This window comes from Mchenga conophoros, linkage group LG14 (genome assembly GCF_057382185.1).
Source record: "Mchenga conophoros isolate Kocher_MC1m ecotype Shallow Benthic linkage group LG14, M_conophoros_male_GT1.1, whole genome shotgun sequence".
Classification (NCBI taxonomy): domain Eukaryota; kingdom Metazoa; phylum Chordata; class Actinopteri; order Cichliformes; family Cichlidae; genus Mchenga; species Mchenga conophoros.
The window spans coordinates 31,758,097-31,782,143 of NC_140539.1; the positions used below are offsets into that span (position 1 = coordinate 31,758,097).

The 24,047-nt window shown below is 40.0% G+C and overlaps 1 protein-coding gene across 2 annotated transcripts in view; it reads left to right on the forward strand.

Annotated features, from left to right (window-relative positions):
* Nucleotides 1-24,047, forward strand: part of nbeab (neurobeachin b) — a 213,630-nt gene that overhangs the window by 109,340 nt on the left and 80,243 nt on the right. For both annotated transcript variants that reach the window (XM_085243955.1, XM_085243956.1), the window contains exons 32-36: nt 28-155; nt 4,606-4,667; nt 8,727-8,791; nt 10,744-10,852; nt 15,421-15,587. In XM_085243955.1, the coding sequence (XP_085100081.1) occupies nt 28-155; nt 4,606-4,667; nt 8,727-8,791; nt 10,744-10,852; nt 15,421-15,587 (531 nt within the window). The remainder of the gene's footprint in view (nt 1-27; nt 156-4,605; nt 4,668-8,726; nt 8,792-10,743; nt 10,853-15,420; nt 15,588-24,047) is intronic.

Here is a 24,047-nt window from a genome sequence, read left to right on the forward strand (position 1 = left end):
CTTCTACTTTGATGTGCTCTCTGACAGCATTACTACAAAGCTAGAAAGGGCCTTGGAGAAAGTCGCACCCCTGCTGAGAGAGATCTTTGTGGACTTTGCGCCTTTTCTGTCTCGCACCCTGCTGGGCAGCCATGGACAAGAGTTGCTCATAGAAGGTACAGATGTTGTATGGCGCGTTTTATTCTTAGTGCGCTGTTAACATTTTTGTCCCAGTCACCCCACCGGCTGCCAAACTTTGGATGCTGTAGACATTGACAGGAGAGTTGCGATATTGCACACAAGCTGGGGGTCTGATTAAATTTGTTTTCCCTTTCATTCATCTTGTGGCATGTGTGTGTTTGTTTTCTTCATGATTCTTTTCTCAAATTCTTTCCACATATTGTTCCTAGATGTTTTTGTAACCATCAGCATTTCACTGTCAAACCAATCTCATTTTGAACTAAATGTTGGTAGCCTTTGCCACCTCATTGCATTATTTTTAGTGCCAAAATAAGATGAAATTTCCAACTCACTCTTTCCAACTCACATTGTACTAGAAGGGATTTTGAAATCTTTTTTTTTTTTTTTAATTTCAGGGTAAGCTTTAACCTTTTTGTGCACAGTAAAATCTATATGCACGCACATTTTTATTACAATGAAGTATAAGTGCTTAAATGTTTCTGTATTACCGTAGTCATTTTTGTTGCTATTAAAATGTACTCTTGAATGTTTGACCTAGACGTGCCTCTGTGCAGCCACGAGGTTTAATGGCATTAATTATTTTATTTTAAAACGGTATTACAGCAGTCACTTTACAAATAGAGCTGCACTGACTGGTTTGGTTGTGCATAGTGTTTGCAGAAGTGTGAAATCTCTTTGCTGCACTCCACTCTATTTCCTGGTGGCTGCGTGAAGCTTTCCAGTCCCTTCCTCAAGCCTCAGGTTGGCAGCCTCTCACAGTGCTACTTGTGCCTAACCTCAGGGCTCTATGCCTACATGTGTGTGCACTACCACTCTATTCCCCAGGCTTGTTTTGGCTTGTATTCACAAGAAAACAGGGCCACCGCAGTCAGCACGCGCATAAGTGAGACTGTGTGTGTTTGCAGATGTTTGTCTGTTTGTGTGTAGTCCAAAACATACGCGGGTGGTCTCCGCTCTCTCAACTTGCACCCAAAATGCTTTCTCTGAATGCGGATTGCAAAAGTCTTTTCTTTTGCTGGTAACCTAACCGACACTGGTGGACACTGGCAGAGAATGACAGGATGCTGCCAGAACGCACTCTTGTGACTGTTATTTAAGCCCTGCTAGAGAAATACTTTGACCCACATTTACTGACCACCATTGTCCACTTTTCTCCAGGGGCATACTTTATTCATTAACTGTTTACACAACCAGTTGATTTAAAAAATGCATTTCCAATATTTTAATGTTTTGAATAACATTGCATTTAGTTAGGGTTTTTGTTGTTTTGCAATGTTGGATCTGAAATTTTATGGATCTTTTTATTAGCATGTTTTATTGTCATCTAATTTAAGCTTTTAAAAATAATCAGCTTTGGCATGTTTAATGATAAGAAGGGTCTTCTTTATTTGATATAACTAGTCTTGTCGAAATGAATGGTGAAATGATGCATTAAGTACTTTCTGCGCTCATGAAAAGGACATTTGAGGTATTACGGACTCCTTTTTAAAAATGTTTCCATTCCAACCAGTTAAGTTCCACAAACAAGCATGGTTTCCTCCAAGTCAGCCGTATATCATACATATATACATAAGTAAATAGAAATGTGAGTATGCTATGCACATGTGGCTTGGTCTACTCACTCAGTGTCAGGAGAAAGGAATGAAAAATCAGGTAGCAAAGCCTTGACAAGTGTGAATATGTCTGTTACCCTTTCACTCAAAGTCTGTCAGCAGACTGACCAAGCTGACAAACCAGAGCTGATCTCAGGCTGCAGACTGTAACCCCACAAACAAGGTCATAGATAGACAGCTCGGGCCTCAGCACTCTAGACATGTTTAACCCTGTCTGGGTCTGTGAAATGTGAACTCTGACAGGGATTAGAGCAGGTTTACCAGTCAAAACACTGCAAATACACAGAATCAACACTTGCTCTTGGACACCTATATTATATGGAAGTTTATCAAGCCACTTCAGCCCATCTTAGTTTCAGTCTGTTCATGACTGATTTTGCTTCGTCTCTTTTCGTCATCTACTTTTCTTCCCGACCCTTCCCAGGCCCGCAGTTGAAATACTGTGCTGTAGTGCAAAGGCGCTCCATTTACCAGTAATTACCAGTCATCCATCACTCCTTAGATTGCTCGGGGTCAAGCCCTCCTGTGCCCCGTGTGCCCCTTTGCCTCACTCTATTCCTTCACCCCCTTTGCAGACATGTGGTCACTGCAGCAATTATGTTGTGTGCACACTGAGCTTTACACTTGGAGTTGTTGGGTAAGAGCTGTGCGCGAACACTGCCGCTGTTGTGATGCCTGCCGCCTGCTCCTGCTCCTTGCTGTCCCCTGAGTGGCCCAGCTTGCCGGCACATCACCCCACAATGCCACATTCACCCATGCCTTAACCCTGCCCTGTTTACAGGAAAGGACTGGCAGGCCATGTTTAAATAGAATGCATTTAGTTTGTCTACCAGCACAAGGCCAGGGTCAGTTGGCCACCTGACTACTGTGTCAGTCCGGACTGACTTATGGCTTAGCGTGTCACTGCTATAACAAGAGGTCAACTGTGGCACTCTGTGTACAAGAGAAGGGTCACATCCTCTTAGAGTATTTACAATATGTTCCCTTGGACAGTCTCTGCTCATGAATAGAACTCAATGGAGAATCAGTGACCAAAAGATCCATCCATCCAGGGTTTGAATATTTTGCATTCTGTGTTAGATTATACCATTTAATCACACAAGTAAAACCATTTCTGCTGAATTTTGTCTAGTTGACCTTTAAAGGGGACCATTTATGCTCGTTCCTGGCTTTCCACCCTTGTACAATTCAAATTCAAAGTTCAAAATAATCCCTATTAATCTCAGTGCTCTCAGGTCTTTTTGCAGCCCCTCTGTTCATTATTTTATTAAAACAATCAGTTTCAGCTCCTCTCCCTTTGCTGACATCGAGGGTGGCAGTGAACTTTTTTCTGATTGGCTGTTTCATGCAAACAGAAGCTTAGAGCCAGAGCTGTGTGGCTGAGATGTTTATATTAGGGATAACCACTGCACTGACATCACACAGAGCCAAGATAAAAAAAACAAACAAACAAACAAAAAAACAGCAAAAAGAAAAAAAAAACTGCCTGAAGAAGATTTAGAGCAGACTGAGGCCTGAGCCCATTGCACATGTCTAATATAAGCATCCAACTCATATGCTATATATATTACAGAAAATAATAAAACATAAATAGAAATAAATAAAAAGCCATGAAGGGAAACGTCATGTAATTAGAATTAAATTCATATTTATAAAATATATTAATATGTTATGTTTACATATCATAGTTTACAAATACACAAGTGCATTAATATTATCAGTATATATCATTGTTATCAAACGGTGCCCATACTTAACAGGCATGTCAACCAATGTAAATGTTACTGCAGTTTTAGTGTTTGGACTTTTGGAGGTAGGTCTGCTGCTGTGTTTACATGTGGACAGCAAATTGTACCTTGGACACACATGTGATTGTTTTATTTATTGTTTTCTGTGCTATTACAGCAGACACTCGTGCATTTCTCATTAAGCTATTCTGTATAATTAGGCTATTCTTTATACCCGTGTCTTCAGGTGCTTTTTGCATACTTTATAAAACCGAATAATATCAAAGATAACTCTGCTTTTAAGTATAATGCAAAACTATTTTGCTATTAATAATTTTATTAAATAAGCCATCATTACAACTACATGAATACTATTTTGTTTTTAAGTATTTGTACTGTGAAAAACTTAAAGTTCCTAGAAATCTTCTTTGGTGGATTCCCCATCATCCATGAAACAACAACATCCATGGGGCATAGGTGTTTTTACTCTGCCTGCCTATAATGAGTACTATAGAGTTCCTTTCTTTGCTTTATTAATGATTGCACCTTTAATGGTTCTCGCCGAGTGCAGCAGAAGGGCTGGAGGTGCAGAATACGAGACCAGTTGCAGCCATTGTTTCTACAAATGAGCTTTTCACACCTGCCCATGTTTCATTAGAGAGTTGTCTGCTTCAGCGGCTCACTGTCTACCGAATGGAGATGTGGGAAGAAGCTGTGAATGTCTTCTGTGAGCGTGTGGCATGTGTGAAGGATGTGCGTGTGTGGGGGTTGGAGTGCTCGTATGTAAATGTGTTGCAGATGTATTTTTTTGTTCTGTCGTTTTTTTTCTCCTTTACAATTTTATGACAGGCAAATTGGGAACACAATTTGGGGAGGGTTGGCAAAAATGCTAAAAGAGGCTATATACAGTAGCTTTGCACAAGTCGAGTACTGTATGTCGGTGTTGTGCTCTATGCGTTTTTCTTTTTTTATATATTATCTTGTTTGCCCAAATGATTACACCTTATCATACCAACAGTTGTATGCTTATGTTCTTTAACATGCAAGATTAATGTCTCTTCTTTTCATCTGCTTTATCTCCAAAGGTCTAGTGTGTATGAAGTCAAGTACCTCAGTGGTGGAGCTCGTCATGCTCCTTTGTTCTCAGGTGAGCATTTTCTTTCTCATTTTTTTCACAGTTTTCATCTTCCCAGGCTCTCTTTGTCTTTTTCTATCTGCCATTCTTTTTCATGTCTAATAGGCCGTTCTATACTCTGCTACTCTTGATAACATACTCTCTGCCAACACTCTGTGGAGACGTGCAAGGATCTGGTTTCAACCTTTGCAGATCAATATAAGCTGACACTCTGTACTGGCAAATTAGACATGGTCATTGCTATAACCTAGTTCACTCACCTCTTACTTTGAAAGATGTATTTTAAACAGAGACATGCACATTAGATATACCCTTTATCCAGTCCAAGTTGTGGATATTTTGAAAGTATACACATTTATGGTTAAGACTTGCTTCAGTTTTGAGGGCTCATGTTAGACAGCAAGTTATTTAATCTCTTCCCTCTTTAAGCTAATTGTCCAAACGGATGGTACAGACACACACTGATCTCTGAGAATCTACCGACTTTCTCACTACGCCCTAGAGCTTTATTACCAAGCTCTCCTTTAGAGAATGAGCTCCACCTCATGCCAACCCTGCAAGTGACTGATCACCTTTGAGCTGACCCTCTGAATCTCTTGTTAAGCCCATGTTTTAGGGAAGGTCAGAGCCCTGATGTAGCAGTTAGAACAGGAGACATTTAACATACCTTCTGTCAGCCCATCAGTCTTGCGTCGGGAGCCCATAAGGAAGCCATTACTTGGTGCCTCTGTGGATCCAGACTGCTGGGCCAAAGTCTTGAGGAGGTGGATTGCCACAAAGTGTGCTCCATGGTATCCATAGTCCAAAGGGCTCTTCGGCAGGGAGCTGTGCCTCTGTTATATGGAGGCCATTATTCAGGGGCTTTCCACCAAAAAATGTACGTAAATGGGGGAGCCAGTTTTGAGTTATTGTTGCTCTTTTGATGGTTTTTGATGGGCTCCTTTTTGTGCTTCTTTTCTGTCTGTGGGAAGTTGCATTTTCCAGCTTTAGGATTTATTGCAGATGAGAGCATCAGCATGCTGTTAAGGGTCTGAGTCCACCCCCCGTTACACAGATAGCATTACTGCAGCTCCAGAGGTTCCTGCCATTAGGGGCTCGCGGGCTGAAACCCAGGCTGAGATATCGATCAGACAGCAAGGCCTTGAAACTAGATTGTACGGTTTGGTGTCCTTCTAAAACTGTTCAGATAAAGATGAACAATTGCTCTTCATCCTTATAATACACTCTCTCTATGTATATACTCCACTTTTGTTACCAGCTGGTATAATTAACTGATGTAAAAATAGATAATTAGCAGTGTGTTCTTCATTACTTTTTTCAGGGAACCAAGCTCATATGTGCTGACCAGCTGTCAGAAGCAGCAGAGACAATCCTTAATCTGATTAATAACTGCAGTGCAAAGAGCTCATAATTGATGTCTTTGGTAGCACATATTGAATCTCAGCTGGTTTTAGAAAGCACAGCGAGTCTTGTCAGATGCAGGGTGAGCTTTTATCACAATAAAATGCCATCTTTGACATGCCCCCTCACATACTTTAACATTAATGTTTTAAGACAGCAAGGAGGGCACTTAGATGACCTTTAGTCCCTCTCTGTTTTGTGACCTGTCACTTTTATGAATAAATTAGTGCTAATGATCTGCCTTTTCTTATTTATGCATACTAATCACAGCAATCATTATGTTGCTGGCCATGGCTGCAGACACTATGTGTCTCTCCTCAGTCTGGGCAGCTGAATGAAAGGGTCAAGCAGCTCTGTTTCTTGTAACAGCTTAAACATACAGGGGGGGATCTAGAGTGGAGCCACAGAGATTTAGTGATGGAAGGCCTCCAGATGTGGAGAGTACAACTGAGCAAAGCAGAGTAGATAAAAGCAAAGGCTCCCGCATACTGACAGGTTGGATTGAAACACCACAAATACTTAGTGCCCTGCTGAATTTCAGGAAGATGAAAGTGGGAAGAGAGAGATGCCTCTCAAGGCCATCAAGCTGTTCACTGGGACAGGAGTTGTGGGATTTTAGGTGGTAGGATTTTCAAAGATACAATGGAGAATTCCAGTATTTCCCCAAGTGAGCATCAAACACTTCTTAGTATCGTTTGCGTTTCAACAAACTCACCTGCTCTTTAGTATTATGGCACTTTTTAGCCACTTGTAGCAAATTCATTTGTATACAGTAGACTACTGTAGTCTTCAGTTTTTTCCAACTGAAGCATTTTTCCCCCAGAAAGCTAAATTCAGTTTATATCATATCAAATACAGTGTAAATGAGTTGTAGTGTGTGGAAACTAAACTCAGCTATAAGCAAGTCACTATAGGACTTTAGTTCTGCTCGGATATTACTAAGAAGTAGTAATCCTGGATATGCCTGCTTGATATGTAATTATGAGCTAATAATAATGAGACAAAAATATGTCAAGCCTTTTTTATTTTTTAATTGTAACCAGACATGTCCAAAAGGCCAAACTATTGGTGCATCTTTAAAATTTCGTTTTTCTTGGCGAAACTACTAAACAAACTTTACATAGCCAGAGGTGCTGCACTGTGGTCATGGTCTGCATTTACATCAAGAATTACATCTCTTTTTAAGGAGCTGCACGTCGAGCCTAATTTCCTTCAAATGGGCTGCAGAGGATTTTTTAAATCTCTGCAATCAAAGGCAGCCTCCTCTGGGAGTTGTGCACTCCAGCTAAAAAAAAGAAAAAGAAAAAAGAGAGTCTCTGAAGTGCTATCTCAGCTGTCAACAAGCATACCTCAGACAAGATAGCATATTTGACTAGTTCATGCTTTACCTCCTCTGACCTGCTGCCACTTTCCCGGTGTTGCCCAAGTGTCACGTCTGCCTTGATTTCCGTATTTATTTTTGTCACGTGAGCATGGTGCGAGTGGAACCTTGGAAGTCTGGCTGTACATGATCCCTTTCCAAATCAACAACAGCCTATTCCAGGCAGATACTGTAGCACAGGAAAGGGGTCAGGGGGAACATTTGGAGACCAGATGCTCAGCAGTTTGTCAGCACCATCTCCCTGACTTAACGCATCGTAGGGTCAGACTGTGCACTCGTGCGCGAACCAGTATGTGTCAGTCACAACAACTATGTACAAAAACACGTACCCATACATAATAATGTCAATGTCAGTTATTTTAGTACTATACTAAACAAATGCTGTTTATCTTATCCAGACACTCACAGGGAACAAGCAGTGTGTACCTCTTTTCTGCATGTAGATTATATACCACCATATAGTCTTTCAGTTGGGAATAGCAGTTATATTTAATGCTTTTTCGGTAAACAATGTTCAAAGGTTCCTTTATATATGTGAATAGCCTTAAGTTATATGTACATTATTAGCCCTTAGAACTAAAACCCTTTCTCCTTTCATTTTTCTTCTGTTTCCCCTTTTTCTTTGAACTGTGGCCTTCTCTATTTTCTCTTCCATTTGCACCTCAGTAAGGTTACAGGAGAGCTGAATTTCCCACAGTGAAAGGCGCGCGCTCAAACTGCTTTTTAATCATTTCCAGAGCATGTTGTGAGACAGCAAGTGCTGGCACTCTGGCCCAGGACTCGGATTCCTTCCAGGCACTCACTGCAGGGCTCAGTGAGCCCGCTCAGTAATCTGTCACTGTAAGGGACGGAGGAAATGGCTGTATTTAAGCGAGAGGATACAGTTTCATCCCACAATTACATCTCTCCTGTGTTTACAGATCTTTTCACAGAGGAAGAAAGGATGGTCTTACATGTGGTGCAGAATTTCAGCTTTTTATAGCTATCACTTTATTTTTTTTCCTCAAAGGATATATCAACGAAATGCTTTTTTTATGTACTTGAATTACAAGCTATGAAACTGTATCTAAATTGCAGTTTCAAATATAAAATTTTCATGACGAAATGTGATTCTTGTCACTCTTTTCCGAATGATCTTGCTGCATATTGGATGCAAAGTCTGTTTTAATTTTTGATGTGCTTTGCAAAGATTTCTGATGTGTTCTTTGTATTATTCTGTTAGCTTTATGGTAATTTAGATGCACGGGCAGTCCTTGTGTGAGTAATAAATATTTTTTCTTTCTCTTCAGGAGTGGCAGAACTCGATTCAAAAGAATGCTGGACTGGCATTCATTGAGCTAATTAATGAAGGGAGGTAAAGTATCAGTTTATTAATATACATAAGATTAAACAACAAGGCCAGACACTGGGTTACTAATCCCCCTGTTTTTTACTAGATTGCCCATAAACCTCTTGCTCCTCTTGGCTGCTCTGTTGTAGGTAAAAGTAAATAAGATTGTTGTGAGAGAATAACATAAGAGTCTCGGGTCCTCCTCTTGTATTTTGTCCCTCTGTCTTTTTTGCTGTGTTTTTCTTGATTCCTCCCTCTTCCTCCCTGGGTGTGGCCAGACTGTGTTTTCTGTCGAGCAGATCAGGGGCGGCTCAGCCTCCTTGCCCATCTGCTGACCCATCTGGCCAGGCCTCCTCGATGCCCAGGTTCAAGCCTGAGCCCAGCCAGGCTTCTGAGTCCCCCGCTGGCTCGGGAACAAAGAGCTTCAGTCAGTAGGGCCACACGGCGCTGTCCAGGGTGCTGCTGACAGACACATAATTTTCCAGTCTTACTCAAATCTCTGTGCACCTATTCTGCTTAACTAGACAGACGTATATGTAGCTGTAGTCTGGTAAATCTGTTTGCCTTACAAGGCGTGGCTGACATAGACATTGTATCTGTTGTATGTGCAACAGAACATTCAGCTATGTTTCATAATGCAGCTGTTTGAATTCCAAGCCATTAACAGGCAGGCTAACAATGCTCTGATTAGGTGGATATTTTATTTAAGCTTATTCCACAATCAGATCTGACATCCACTTTAGAGGCCATTTATCCTCCCCTCGTGAAAACAAAGAGAGCATTCATTAAGTTATTGCTGCTTCTAGCACCAGACATTATCATATTAAATAGCTATTGAGAAAGAAAGGTGTGTTACTACTTTTATAACTAATGTGTTTCATGAGTTGTATGTCAATGAATGCCAACATGAGATGAGAGAGGCGCCTCTGCTAAAGGCACTGTCAGGAGGTGCAATCCACACATGGAAGCAGTCAAAGGACCAAGACAAATAAAAAACAACCTTTTAACTTTAATGCTGTTGAAATGACTGATGATAAGACATTTGTTGTAGCGAAAGAAAGTAGAAATGTTAATGATAATCAGGCCCCCCTCTTGACATAATGAAATTTTAGTTGCATTTGTTGTAGCAGCTAAGCACCCTCACTCCGTCATGGCGCGAATGGTGATTGATTAGTGTTTTCTATGCATGAAATAATACCACAAAAAGTCTGGTGGAGCGCGTAAATGTCTTTTTTCCATCTCCAAATATCACTTGTCAACTTGCTTTCTCATCTATTCTTGGTTTCGAAACAAAGCTTGGCGTTGTCAGCCTCTGTCTTTGAACAGTGAACTTCTGTCTATTAACGAGTGCTTGTCAACAACTAAAGAGGCGAGAGCAGCTGATGAATGCAGCCTTGGGATTACTGCCTCTCCTTGGGATGGGAGGGAAAATTACAATCTGTATCAAGCACTGAAGAGGAACAAGGGGTGTTTTAATTAAAACAAAGCTGGCCTAATGGTGTGTAAAATGGCATGTAATCTACACACAATATCCAGGGTGTTTTCACTTATTAAAGATACTGGAACCTATGTGTGAATGTGGGTGGAGACCACGGAGTGTCTAGACTCAGCCATGTGAGAAGCTTTCCACCGCCAGGCTTGTCAGCAATACAGTTTCTGGGTTGATGTTCTGGTCAGTGGGAAGGGATGCTCAGTCAATCAGGAGCGTGGCAGACAGGCTCCAGTGCTCTAATGACACTCTATTCCCTCCTTAATGCTACAGAGGGGTCTGTCACTGACCTGCAGCCTTGCAACATAACTCAGACAAATGATTCTGTTTACCAGTCTCCTCTCTCACTAAGCAGAATGTTACACAGTCCTGACAAGCTAAATTTACCTTTACACTGTGCTTTCCTTTGGAGTGTCTTTGAAATGCATAGTAATTTTAAAAATCCTGATGTTTTCTCCTGTTTTTAAATTTCTTTGCAATATTAAAGGTTGCTCTGCCATGCCATGAAGGACCACATAGTCCGGGTTGCCAACGAGGCTGAATTCATCCTCAACAGACAGCGAGCAGAGGACGTGCACAAACATGCAGAGTTTGAGGTATAAACTATGCTTCTGAAAGCATTAAAGGCCTGCCCAGAGTTGCACAGCTTACTGAATCAACAGTAAATACAGTATTTCAATATTTCAATTGACCAAATTTCAGTTTTACCATCTGCTGTGAAAATAGATTTTGACAATCTGCTAATGAGCTCTAAACAAATCCTATTAGTATAAAACAGGCATTCAACTTTATATGCTCAGTAATCGTGTCCCTCTGTGTCCTCACGAGGATTAAATCCTCGCTCTTACAACTCGTATAAATTTAATTATTGGTGGCAAAGGGATCCCGGCAATATTAATTTAGGATTTTGATATGAGCTTTTGCCAACTAACTCGGGGGATAAAATCCCTTTGTCTGTATTTAGCCTACGCCCATCAAACCATCATTTGAGATATGAAAGGAAACACTAGGGTTTAAGTGGCATAATAAAAGAAGTGCACACTGGAGTAATAAGACCTTATAAAAGCACTAATCACTAATAAATGTTATGAAAGTAAGTAGTATTTTTTCAAATACAACAAATTATTATTTGAAGGTTAATAATTACAATAAATTAGACTCACTGGCCATTTGTTAAGTACACCTGTTCAACTGCTCATTGATTCAAATCAGCCAATCACATGGCAGCAACTCAATGAAATTATAAATGCATAATCAAGAGAACCTTCTGAAGTTCAAAGTGAACATCAGACTGTGGAAAAGAGCAAGTGATTTTGCACAAATGGCGGGATTGTTAGTGACAACAATAACTAAAATAACCACTCCTTACAGCCAGGATATGCGGAAGAGCATCTCTGAATGCACAACACACTGAACTTTGAAACAGAAGAAGACCACACTGGTACAGAAGTACATGAAAATGAGGATACAGTTTGTGCAGATTGACCAAAATTGGACAACTTAAGGTTGGGAAAATATTGCCTGGTCTGATGAGTCTCAATTTTTGCTGCCACATTTAAATGGTAGGGCCTCAATTACACATCGATCTATCCTGCCTGTGCGAATGGTTCAGGCTGCGTGTGATGTCATGGTGTGGCAAAAGTTTCTTGGACCCCTTAGTTCCAACTAAACATTGCTTAAATACCACTACCTGGCTATATGCTTGCTGTAAATGTCTGTTTGTTTTATGACTATGACAATGAGTTCACTGCTCATTGTCATGGTAGCTTACCTTTGGAATGTGGCGGGAAGGGAGATTTTAATCATGGATGTGCAGTGGAAAAAATCTGCTGCAACTGTGTAATGCTACAGTGGGGCAAAAAAGTATTTAGTCAGCCACTGACTGTGCAAGTTCCCCCACTTAAAATGATGACAGAGGTCAGTAACTTGCACCAGAGGTACACTTCAACTGTGAGAGACAGAATGTGAAAAAAAAATCCATGAATCCACATGGTAGGATTTGTAAAGAATTTATTCGTAAATCAGGGTGGAAAATAAGTATTTGGTCAATAACAAAAATACAACTCAATACTTTGTAACATAACCTTTGTTGGCAATAACAGAGGTCAAACGTTTACTATAGGTCTTTACCAGGTTTGCACACACAGTAGCTGGTATTTTGGCCCATTCCTCCATGCAGATCTTCTCGAGAGCAGTGATGTTTTGGGGCTGTCGCCGAGCAACACGGACTTTCAACTCCCGCCACAGATTTTCTATGGGGTTGAGGTCTGGAGACTGGCTAGGCCACTCCAGGACTTTCAAATGCTTCTTACGGAGCCACTCCTTTGTTGCCCGGGCGGTGTGTTTTGGATCATTGTCATGTTGGAAGACCCAGCCTCGTTTCATCTTCAAAGTTCTCACTGATGGAAGGAGGTTTTGGCTCAAAATCTCACGATACATGGCCCCATTCATTCTGTCCTTAACACGGATCAGTCGTCCTGTCCCCTTGGCAGAAAAACAGCCCCATAGCATGATGTTTCCACCCCCATGCTTCACAGTAGGCATGGTGTTCTTGGGATGCAACTCAGTATTCTTCTTCCTCCAAACACGACGAGTTGAGTTTATACCAAAAAGTTCTACTTTGGTTTCATCTGACCACATGACATTCTCCCAATCCTCTGCTGTATCATCCATGTGCTCTCTGGCAAACTTCAGACGGGCCTGGACATGCACTGGCTTCAGCAGCGGAACACGTCTGGCACTGCGGGATTTGATTCCCTGCCGTTGTAGTGTGTTACTGATGGTGACCTTTGTTACTTTGGTCCCAGCTCTCTGCAGGTCATTCACCAGGTCCCCCCGTATGGTTCTGGGATCTTTGCTCACCGTTCTCATGATCATTTTGACCCCACGGGATGAGATCTTGCGTGGAGCCCCAGATCGAGGGATAAATAGCAAAATGCACAATATACACAATATAGAGTTTAAATGTAAATTAAAAATATAAAAATGTAAAAAGCATTGGTCAACAGAAAGCTTGTTTACACAGTAAAGTTTTTAACTGTTTTTTAAAGGATTCCACAGAGTCAACCAAACGTTGTCTCTGAGGAGTGTTTCCAACATCGTGTTGAATGTTTGCCACAAAGAATTAAAGCATTTCATAAAGCGAAAGCAAGTACTAGAAAGTTGCAAGTTGTGTAGTGGTTTACACATTCATTTAAAAAGCAAAAACATCTCCTGTTTTATCCCAGGAGGAGACACAGATCCCTTTGGGGTTTCTTATGGAAGGTTATCCAGTGTAAATATCTACCATATCAAACATGCAGAGCTAACTGCTGTTGTGAAAGAGTGAGCAGCTTTGATTTATGAATTATTTTTGCATCGTGTTGACATCATAGCTGAGAGAGGTGAGAAATGATAACCATTGAACTCAGATATCATTAGAATGCACAATATTCTCCGTGCTATATTACCCCGAACTAGACAACAAAAGTGGATGGATGGTTTGGTAGATATTACAAATCTGATTAATACACTTGTTTAATTTGGTATCATAATAAAAGTTTAATTCCTCATTAGTGAGGGTTTCAAATATTGTTGGGCTATCTTGGCGATACCCACAGGGTTGGGGTCGCAGTAATTGTGAGATAGACTAGAGTAGAAAACAAAACTGAGAGTTAAATAGGACATAAACCGTAGTTTTCAGGTTTTTGGTCTTCTGATTTTAAATTGTAACACCACCTGCTTACTTTAAAACAAAAATATTTAAAACAGCAACATTACAACTTTATAATAGCCCAAAATACACTGTACTGCATTTTTTAACTATTCACAAAGTTTTATAATCATGCGATTATCGCAACGACAGTTGTTATGAAGTATTACCAGTCTGACTGTTCAAAATCAAAATGTGTGTTTGCTATCGAACAAAACCACACACACACAATTCCGCCAGCTCTGTTAACAGCTTGTACATATGAGTAGTGATGAGTTTCTTATCTGGGAGAAGCAGCCATCCTCAAACAGCTGCTTGATATACAGTTCTTGAGGATCCTTGACCCACTAGATAAACTGGAAGAGACGGTTAGATATGCAATGTCAGGAGAAGGGGGAAGTGTACCTGGCCCCATCCGTTCTGTCTGCCAACTCCAGACAGCCTACACTTTTCATCTAGGCCTGACATTACTTTATTACCCACTCTTCAAGATTGAAGATTCAGGACGCAGATAAGACAGTTTTACAATTAAGTTGGTGTCAGGAAGACGCGTCATATGCTTTAAGTGATAAATAATGTTTGATATTTGTCACGGCGTCACGTTGTAATGTGAGGTGACGGGCGGAGATTGAGTTATCCGCTTTATGAGGTATATGTTGAAGTATAATATCTGACAGAATTCAAATTTTAAAGCAGGAAATTCAATTAACTTCCAGCTTCTGTTAGCAAATTAGATTGCGAATATTAGCAAGAGTTCCCCTCAGGGTGGCCTAGTGAGACAGAGTCGCATGTGCTCCTCTAGTTTACATTTAGCTACCTGGTGCGCTTCTGTTGCGCTGACTTCAGGAAAAAGGTTTATAAGTAAAGCTGCAAATTTTACACATTGTATTTTATTTAAACATTCTGACAAGTAGATTTTTTTTATATTTATGATTTGAATTATATAAAACAATATGTTCTTACACATTCTTACAGTTTGTTTTAGAAGATAACTGCAAATCTTCACATTTTAACCCATTGCTATACCAGCGGACAGCATAAACATTTTATTGATATAATGGCATTGTAGCTTTGTAAACCCTGACAGGCTATATTCTTCTCCCCTAATAGCGCCATCCAAAGCTACCTAACAGGAAGCCTCATCTGTCCACAGTTAGGCAATGGACTGCCTTCATGTGCTTGCAGTGATTTAGTGCCCTCCTCCAAGGGAGTAGAAATATATCTCTCAGCTGTCCACTAATATCTTTATGCACTCAAGTGTGTTGAATGAAGCTATAACATTCTTCAGCGTGACAAATGCTCCATTAGAGTGTATATATTATTCTGACTTTATTCAAGTAAGACATTCTCAAATGCTATTAGAACAATGTCCAGCATTAAATTTGATGGTAGATACTGTACCTAAATATATAAATACAGAATGAGATTAACACATTTTGTTTCTTTCTTCTCTTTTCTTAAATCTGAAATTAGTCAAACTGTGCTCAGTATGCTGCTGACAGAAAAGAGGAAGAGAAGATGTGTGACCACCTGATTTGCGCCGCAAAGCACAGAGACCATGTAACAGCCAACCAGTTAAAGCAGAAAATCGTCAACATCCTCACCAACAAGCATGGTGCCTGGGGCACGCTGGCCCAGAGGTAGGTCCCCACACTTGAACAAGTTTAACTGCAGACCTACAGGGGTGGTGTTAAGACTTCAAGATAAACTATAGCCACTCAATGTTAGGTACAACCTACAGGACAAAAGTTACCTGTTCACAGTACTCTGCAGTCAGAGGATAGGGCCACCAGTTAATGTCATTTTCCCAGGATCCGATAGGGTCAGCAATCAGGTCAGCAAATGCAATTACAGTGCCGAGTGGCTTAATCCTCTGGGGACAGCTGATTGGCCAGTCATCTAACATACCAGGGTGGAAGACGGGGGTTGGGGTGTTTCTGCAGCATTGTCCAGGCATTCATTGACCCTCTCAGTAACACAGCCCAGCACCTGGTGGTAGTTGCAGCCTTCCCCATGGGCCCTGTTAAAACAACCACCAGCTCTCCCACTCTGCTGCTTACTTTTCACTATCATCCACATGGTCCCATGGATGCAGGGCTGGTTAGAAGCATTGACAGCTAGTTATTTTAGACAAACAAAGGAGTCACAGCAAGCTGTTTTGTTTTCTTCTGGGCTTATGGCTGGGAATTACAGATATGACAAAAAGCATGCAGTTTTTTATAATAGCAGAACTATGAGCAATGACTTGGTGCAGGGAAAGCCTCAGGCAGTTTGAGTTAAATATCCACATCACATTATACAGGCCAGTTGTAGAAATGCACAGTAGTAGTAAATTTGTTCACATAAAATGAATTCAAGAGCAGCCAGTTGAGAGAAAGTCTGCCACTTTATACACAAACCGCAGCTGCTTATTTGCCAAATTTTTGCATCTTTGCTGAAACAGTAGCTTTAAGTTTGTTATTACGTTTTAACGATACAGTGCAGATTTTCGACTGGGTTTGCTGAGCGTGAATTTGTTTCAGATCTTAAACCAGGTTTCCTCATAATATGAAAAAATGTTTTACTAATTTTTATAGCTTTATTTTATGTTTTTAATGTTTCGAGCATTTTCCATCAAAATCAGTAGATGTTCTAAGCAGCTAAATGTGTTCTTTATCCTTCTACTCACGGAACATTGTGTGCAGTAGCCAGTCTAATTTTATCAAATGCATGTATATTGACATCACATGCTGCAATTTCCCGTTGACACTTGGATTTGTTAGAGGCAATAATGTATTGCAATTGCTTCCAGAACAATGGCAGAAAAACTGACCTTATCCAAACACTGTGTTTAATATTATGTTAATATTTTGACCGTGACTGTGAGGATCTCAGGGTCCAAGTACAGATTTTCTTAAAACTGACTGAACCTTAACTACCCATGGAAATCTATTGGACTGAATTCTGGGCTCTTGTTCAAATATTTATGGAGCTTCTCTCAGAGGCATAGCATTTGCATTGAAACAAAAGGTTATTGAGCGTGGGTGCATTGTAAATGATACCGCAAAACTTCCAACAAATTCAAATTTAATGGTAACCCGCTGGTGAAGAAAAATGATGCAATATGCTCACAAGCTCAAGGCAGTGTTGCAGTTCAGCAGCTCAGTCTTATTCAATGCTACATTAACTTTCCCATTTATGCTTCTCTTGTAAAATATAAAGCCCTCAAGCATTTTGAGGTGTGTGTGTGTGTGTGTGTGTGTGTGTGTGTGTGTGTGTGTGTGTGTGTGTGTGTGTGTGTGTGTGTGTGTGTGTGTGTGTGTGTGTGTGTGTGTGTGTGAGTGAGTGAACCTTTAGTTAGTAATGTTTGTTTTTACCGTCTTGCACAGAGATTGCTTTGCCTTTAACTCCCAAGTTCTGCCTGGGGACATGCCAAGGGATATTTATCATTAGTGTAGGATATATTATAAACAAAATTATTCATAGGAAGGCAGTAGTCAGACTACTGACACTTTTCTTTGTTTAGTGTTTTTTTTTTTTCTTTTTTTTAAACCGCATGTTTGCAGCTTTGCTCATTAGATGCCCAAGTATTAGATTTCTCTGTTTTTGAATTCCTGGTATCTGCAGCCAGTTGATTTTAAGTTGTTGGTTCACATTAGAGCAAACAGTTTTAGGAAATTGTGTTGTAGCACCAACAGCAAGAGCGGTAAATAAGGAAATGATCTGTACACGGCGTTAAAACAGCTGCTCTACAGTCATATGATCTGCCTGAAAAATACGCAGATCAGACCCTATGGTGGCCCGTTGGATCCATACTATATGCTTGCTTGATGATGAATGTCCCTCTGTATGGAGTCAGCATAGAAAAATCAATAGTCCTCAAATTGAAACAGTATAGGGTTGTATTGATCCGCTGTGCTAAATCAAAATGAGGAGGCTTTGATACATCTCTCCAAGACAGCTCCCTGTGCAGTAATGACACCCTATCAATTTTAGCTTTACACTGATAAATCAAGTTGAAAATTGGATGTCAGAGTTTTTTCCAGGGAGAGAGTGATTTTCCCTGCCCTCTGGTCCCCTCTGCTGTTGACCTCTGAACCCTGCCAGTGGATTATAAAGTTCAGGCTCGTCTAAAGTGAAAGTAGATGTCAAGGCGATGCTGATGAATTCATTGAAGACTAATGTCCAGCACTTTTGCAGCACGGGACTACCGTACTGTGACAGCACAATAAATTCTCTCGACAAAGTTAAACTGCAACTTTATTTTATGCAACAAAAGTCTTTTTGAATACACCGTTAGAGTAAAAAAGGCAGCTTAATGGTGTATTTGTTCATTTTATTTTTTTATTTTTATATGCGTTATTGTTTTATATTTTGTTATATATTTAAAGGTCTAATTTTAATATTGCATTACATTAACACACACACGTACCTTTAAACACTTGAAAATTCATTGGATTTCATGCACTGATACTAACTGTTTCGACACAGCCAACCTAACACAAATGTAAAAGGGAGCTGAAGCATACAAGCTTCTCTTTGTTCCCATGCGGGCGTCTGAGTTCAGTAGCATCACTGACAGCTGACGGAGGAGCCTCTGCTGGCCTCCACAGCAGACCTTAACCTTACCTGACTAGTCTATTGATTGTCAACATTTCTTCTGTATAATTACTTTTTTGTAGCAGAGGAGCAAAAGGAAAATGGCGGCATATATTGATCTGTTTCGAGGCAGTGAAACAGCCGTTTCCCTTGACTAACAGTGAGTTTCATCTCTGGCACGTGATGAATGGTAACAATCTGCCCGTGGATAATAACTTTGTGATGGAATGAACCTTTTTACTCACAATGTGCCCGCAGTATTTGGTCCTTCCTGAAAGGGGTTATCAATTCTAATAGAATTCTACTACCACAGTGGGGGTGTGAGCACCTTCAGAGATCCTTAAAGCCTTGCAAGGGTTGAGGTCTGATGATCCCTTTGGGGCAGAAAACAAAAGTCAAGGTCCCCAATTGAGCCTGACAGTAAAAACAAAATTTAATCTGGCAACATACTGGATATAATTCAAAGACACGTTTATACTTGACGTCCAGAGCAGCAAAACGTGTATGATCCTACATTCTTGTGATTAATCTGAAGTACTCTGTTAAATATTGTAAAATCAAAAGGGGAATCTTAGAAGCTGCTATAAAATTAATTCACCTCTAAGGGCTTTTTTTCTGTTCACATGCACACTTTAGATGTTTATCTCCCATCCACTCTACCAAAGCGGTTTCTGCTCTTCCTTATTTTTTTAATCTACTATGTACATCAATAAAATGCAGCTCTGTTTAAGACAGCCTCTAAGTGAGGGTGCATTTTATAATCTTCATTAATTTGATCTTATTGAAAACATGATGCTTCTTTGTTCTCGCTCGCTTCTATCCTCTCTTTTTCACATTCGTTCTTGACCTACACCAGGCTCTCTTCCCTTGGGGCCCTCTTAACCTTGTACGCTGTGCTAATTATCTCTGGAAAGAGGCCCATTCACGCAATCATCAATTTCAGTGGGCGTTGAAATTGAGCTGGGCATTGCTTGACTGTGCCACATTTCCAATGAAAGATAGGTTCCGGAAAGCTGGCGATCCAGGGGAGCTCACCAACAGCACAATGTGGCTCCTCATCCCTCGTATGTCTGTCTTCATTATGCCAGATGACCTGGAGTTAATCTTGTTGCCGCTGTGTCCTTTTGTCTTTGTCCAATAACGTTCTTCAGTGTGTTTCCATTCTATCTCTTAATCAACAAAAGAAAAGTCATATCCAGTAACCCGAAGCATTTCGATCTCAGCTTCGTAACCTAAAGTCTGCGGCAGTCTTGAGAACAGCGATGAAAAGCTATGGTGAAATTAAAGAGATGAAAGTATTGTGTGCCATTTGCAGCCCTTTGTGATAATCTAATCATGATGTTGGCCATACAGTCACTTAACACTTGGCATTCGAGAGACACATGATCAGACTTGGTGTGTTTTTATAGAGGAAATTACTCTGTATTTTTTTCCTTACTTTATAGTTTACTTTGAACGCAACGGGCTCATCACCATATGGTTGCCAGTCACAACTTTCATGCACAGGGTGCTTTTTTGTGTCTTTTTAGTTTTTTAATCTAACAGCAGAATGTTGGTGAATGCTGCATAAAAATCCCCAAAAAGAAGAAGAATGTGCTGGTTGACAGAAGATGTTTTCACATTTTTTCGCTTTGGTTTGCAGCCTCTGCAGGCTGCCCGATGGCTTTCATGGCGTGTGAGGTCCCTGTCATTACAGTGCCACATGTCTGGTTGTCATTTTAATGTACACAAAGGATAGGTTTCAATAAATCAGTGTTAAATGGGCGAACGAGAACTGACTACTATGGCAGAAATTACTGGTTGAGCAGCTAGATAACAAGTGAACTATTTATTACTGTCTCCTTATTTTACTTTAGCTCAATTTTTACCTTAACTGAGACATTTCAAACATGTTCCTCGTGCACTTTTTAGTTCACACTTTTTAGATCACATAGTCAGAGCCTGTTAGGTTGGCAAACAGAAAAAGAAAAGACCACTTGTCCTCAGAATTACACTAAAAACTGGCGTGTTTTCAGTGTCCGTGTGTGTGTGTGAGACAGAAACCAGTCGCTGCTCCTTTGAATAGAATTGTCTGTGATTACTGGCATTTATTATAATTACCCCCTACTCATGTCACCAATGGAAGCTTTTTAAAAGGAGTATAATGGTGTTTTATTGAATCAGCATGTCCCTGTCCTTCCTCCCGACTGCCTCACACAAATCCCCTCTGAGCATAAATAGAATAAAAAGAAAATCTTTAACCATGAGAAACTCATCTGTCTGCAATCGAGCGCTGTGCAAGTTTTATGAGCCATTCTGTTTTAAATGGCTTGAAAAACATGAAGTTAATTATTGCTTTTGACAACAGATCACTGTGGTCACTTATCTCTAAGGCATTATACATTTTATTACATTTACAGATGTGAAGTTACAGAGAAATAGGTGCATATTTCAGTTAGTGTTGAGGACTCTTAAGTAGCTGGCCTGTAACGTGTTAGGCCATTGCTCCAAAAAAGATGCATTGCATCTCAAAGGCTATAGATGGATGCTGACATTTTAGTTCGACAGTTGGATCCATAAATATTTGGACAGAGATAACTTTTTTCTAATTTTGGTTCTGCACGTTGTCACAATTGATTTTAAATGAAACAACTCAGATGCAGTTGAAGTGCAGACTTTTATTTTAGTGGGTTGAACAAAAAGATTGCCTAATATGTGAGGAACTAAAGCTTTCTCTTTTTAACACATTTCAGGTGCTGAAAAAGTAACATGACAAATTAAATAACTGAAAATAAAATGTTCATTTCTACTACTTAGTTGAAAACCCTTTGCTGGCATTGACAGCCGGAAGTCAAGGACGTCACCAGATGCTGGTGATTCTTCCTTTTTAATGCTCATCCAGGCCTTAACTGCAGCGACTTTCAGTTGTTGGTTTTTTGTGGGACTTTCTGTCCAAAGATTAGTCTTCAACAAATGAAATGCTCAGTTCAGTTAAGACCAGGTGATTGACTTTGACATTCAAGAATATTCCACTTCTTTGCTTTAATAAACTCCTTGGTTGCTTTGGCTCTGTTTTTTGGGTCATTGTCCATCTGTATTATGATACACCTTCCAATCAATTTGACTGCAATTGGCTGGATTTGAACAGACAGTATGTCTCTGAACACCTCAGAATTCAACTGGCTGCTTCTGTCCTGTGTCACATCATCAATAAACACTAGTGTCCCAGTGCCATTGGCAGCCATGCACACCCAAGCCATCACACTTCCTCCACTGTTTTTCAGATGATGTAGTAATCTTTCTTTTTTAGATTTTTTTTTTTTTTTTTTTTTTTAGCAATGTCCAATCTAGTCTTTCTATTCTTGAGGCTTATGAGTGGCTTGCACCTTGCAGTGAACCTCTATATTTACTTTTATGTAGTCTTCTCTTTATGGTAGACTTCAATATCAACACACTTACATCCTGGAGAGTTTTGTTCACGTGGCTGGTTGTTGTGAAGGGGTTTCTCATCACCATGGAAGTGATTCTGCGATCATCCACCACTGTTGTCTTCCATGGACGTCCAGGCCTTTTTGCGTTGCCGAGTTCACCCGTCCTTTCTTTCTTTCTCAGGATGATTTTGCCGCTCCTAATATCGTAGCAACTTCTCTGATTTTTTTTTTTCTGTTTTCACAGCTTAACCCTTTCATGCATGAATTATCAATTGGTATTTCTTTTTCTTAAGTATTTTTATTAATCTTTAGGCAGTAAAAAATATTTTTGAACTTTATTTTTTTAAACGTACTTTTCAAAAAGTTTTTTACATGTCCACTTAGGTGGACAACTGACTGACCAGGGGGTGGCAAGTATACCATCAACACTGACACAAATACAAGAAAACAGTCTTTGAATAGCTGTCCACTGTAGTGACCACTATACATGTAAGGGCTAAGGGTGGCTTGTTTCACGCACATGAGAGCTCCTTTAACTGCATATTGTCTGTTCACAACAAAATCTTCCAAATGCAAGCACCACACCTCAAATCAACTGGCCTGTTATCTGCTCAATTGACAATGACATAATGAAGGAACTGCCCACACCTGCCCATGAGTTACCTTTGAGTCGATTGTCCAATTATTTTTGGTCCCTTGAAAACAAGAGGGTGGTACATGTTAAAGAGCTGAGACGCCTAAACTCGTCATCCAGTTTAAATGTGGATACCCTCAAATGAAAGCTGAGAGTCTACACATGTCCATGTCTGTTATATAACAGTAATTGGACTTACTGTAATTGTTTTAGTAAACAGATAAAAAAAACTTGGGGTTAATGTCCAAATATATATGGACCTAACTGTATATCCCTATATAGAATTTTGCAACTTAAGTGTGTGTGAAAATTCCCATTTGACGATTTTAAAGTTTCAGTTTTCATCAATTATCTACCTTATAAAGAACCTATAGATGCAAGTCATGAAAATATTGTTTGATTATGAAATAGCGGTAGAAACCACAAAGCAACTCAAAATATGACCCATTTAGTTAATCATTAATCATTAGTTGGTATTAATCTCTGGCTCTCATTCAGTTTTTTTTTTTTGTCCTTTTTTTGTCCTGTCTCCTCACCCCAACGGCAGACGACTGCCCCTACCAGAGCATAGTTCTGCTGAAGGTTTCTTCCTTTTAAAAGGGAGTTTTTCCTTCCCACTGTCGCCAAAGTGCTTGCTCATAAGGGGTCATATGATTGTTGGGTTTTTCTCTGTATGTATCATAGTAGGGTCTACCTTACAATATAAAGCCCCTTGAGGCGACTTGGATTGGGTAAAATTGGGTTGAACAGAATCGAACTGAACTGAAGTTTTCCAATGTGTTGCCCAGAAGAATGACAATTTCCTAACACAGCATTTTGCCACATTGGTTTGTCAGTTTATGTACACTATCATTATTATTTCTTACGTTTTATAGATGTTTGTTATGTTTTCTAGATGACTTTCCTCTCCTTCTGCTTTTATGGCTCTCTGAATGTCTTTTTCTGTATTGCCAGTCAGTTTATGGTCGCTTTTCCCTTCATTCCTTTGATAAGCTTTACAACAATGAGTCATGAAGTAGTGATGCAAATTTGTGGCAAAATCCACTGACTGTGCCTGTCTGTTTTAATGCAAATACTAGTATTTGGTGTCAATTTGTCTGTAATTGCCAGAGGAAGTGATACATTATATTGCTGTATCAATGTTTTTGCCTTATTCCTGTAACTGTATTATAGGTAAATATTTGGATATTTGTATTTTTGGATAGCTCTTTAAGTTCGACAAACAAGTGTCTTCTGTTGTTAAATCTTGCTTCCATCAATTGCGTCTTATTAGCAAGGCCAGACACTATGTTCTGCATAGGGACCTAGGAAAGATTATCCACGCCTTTTGACATCTAGGTTGGATTATTGTAACTCACTTTACTTCGGTCTTAACTCTACTCTTATCCATAGACTCCAAATTGTTCAGAATCCGGCTGCTCGTCTCCTTACTGGTAGTGGGCGGCGTGTCTCTATTACCCCTGTCCTTGCTGATCTGC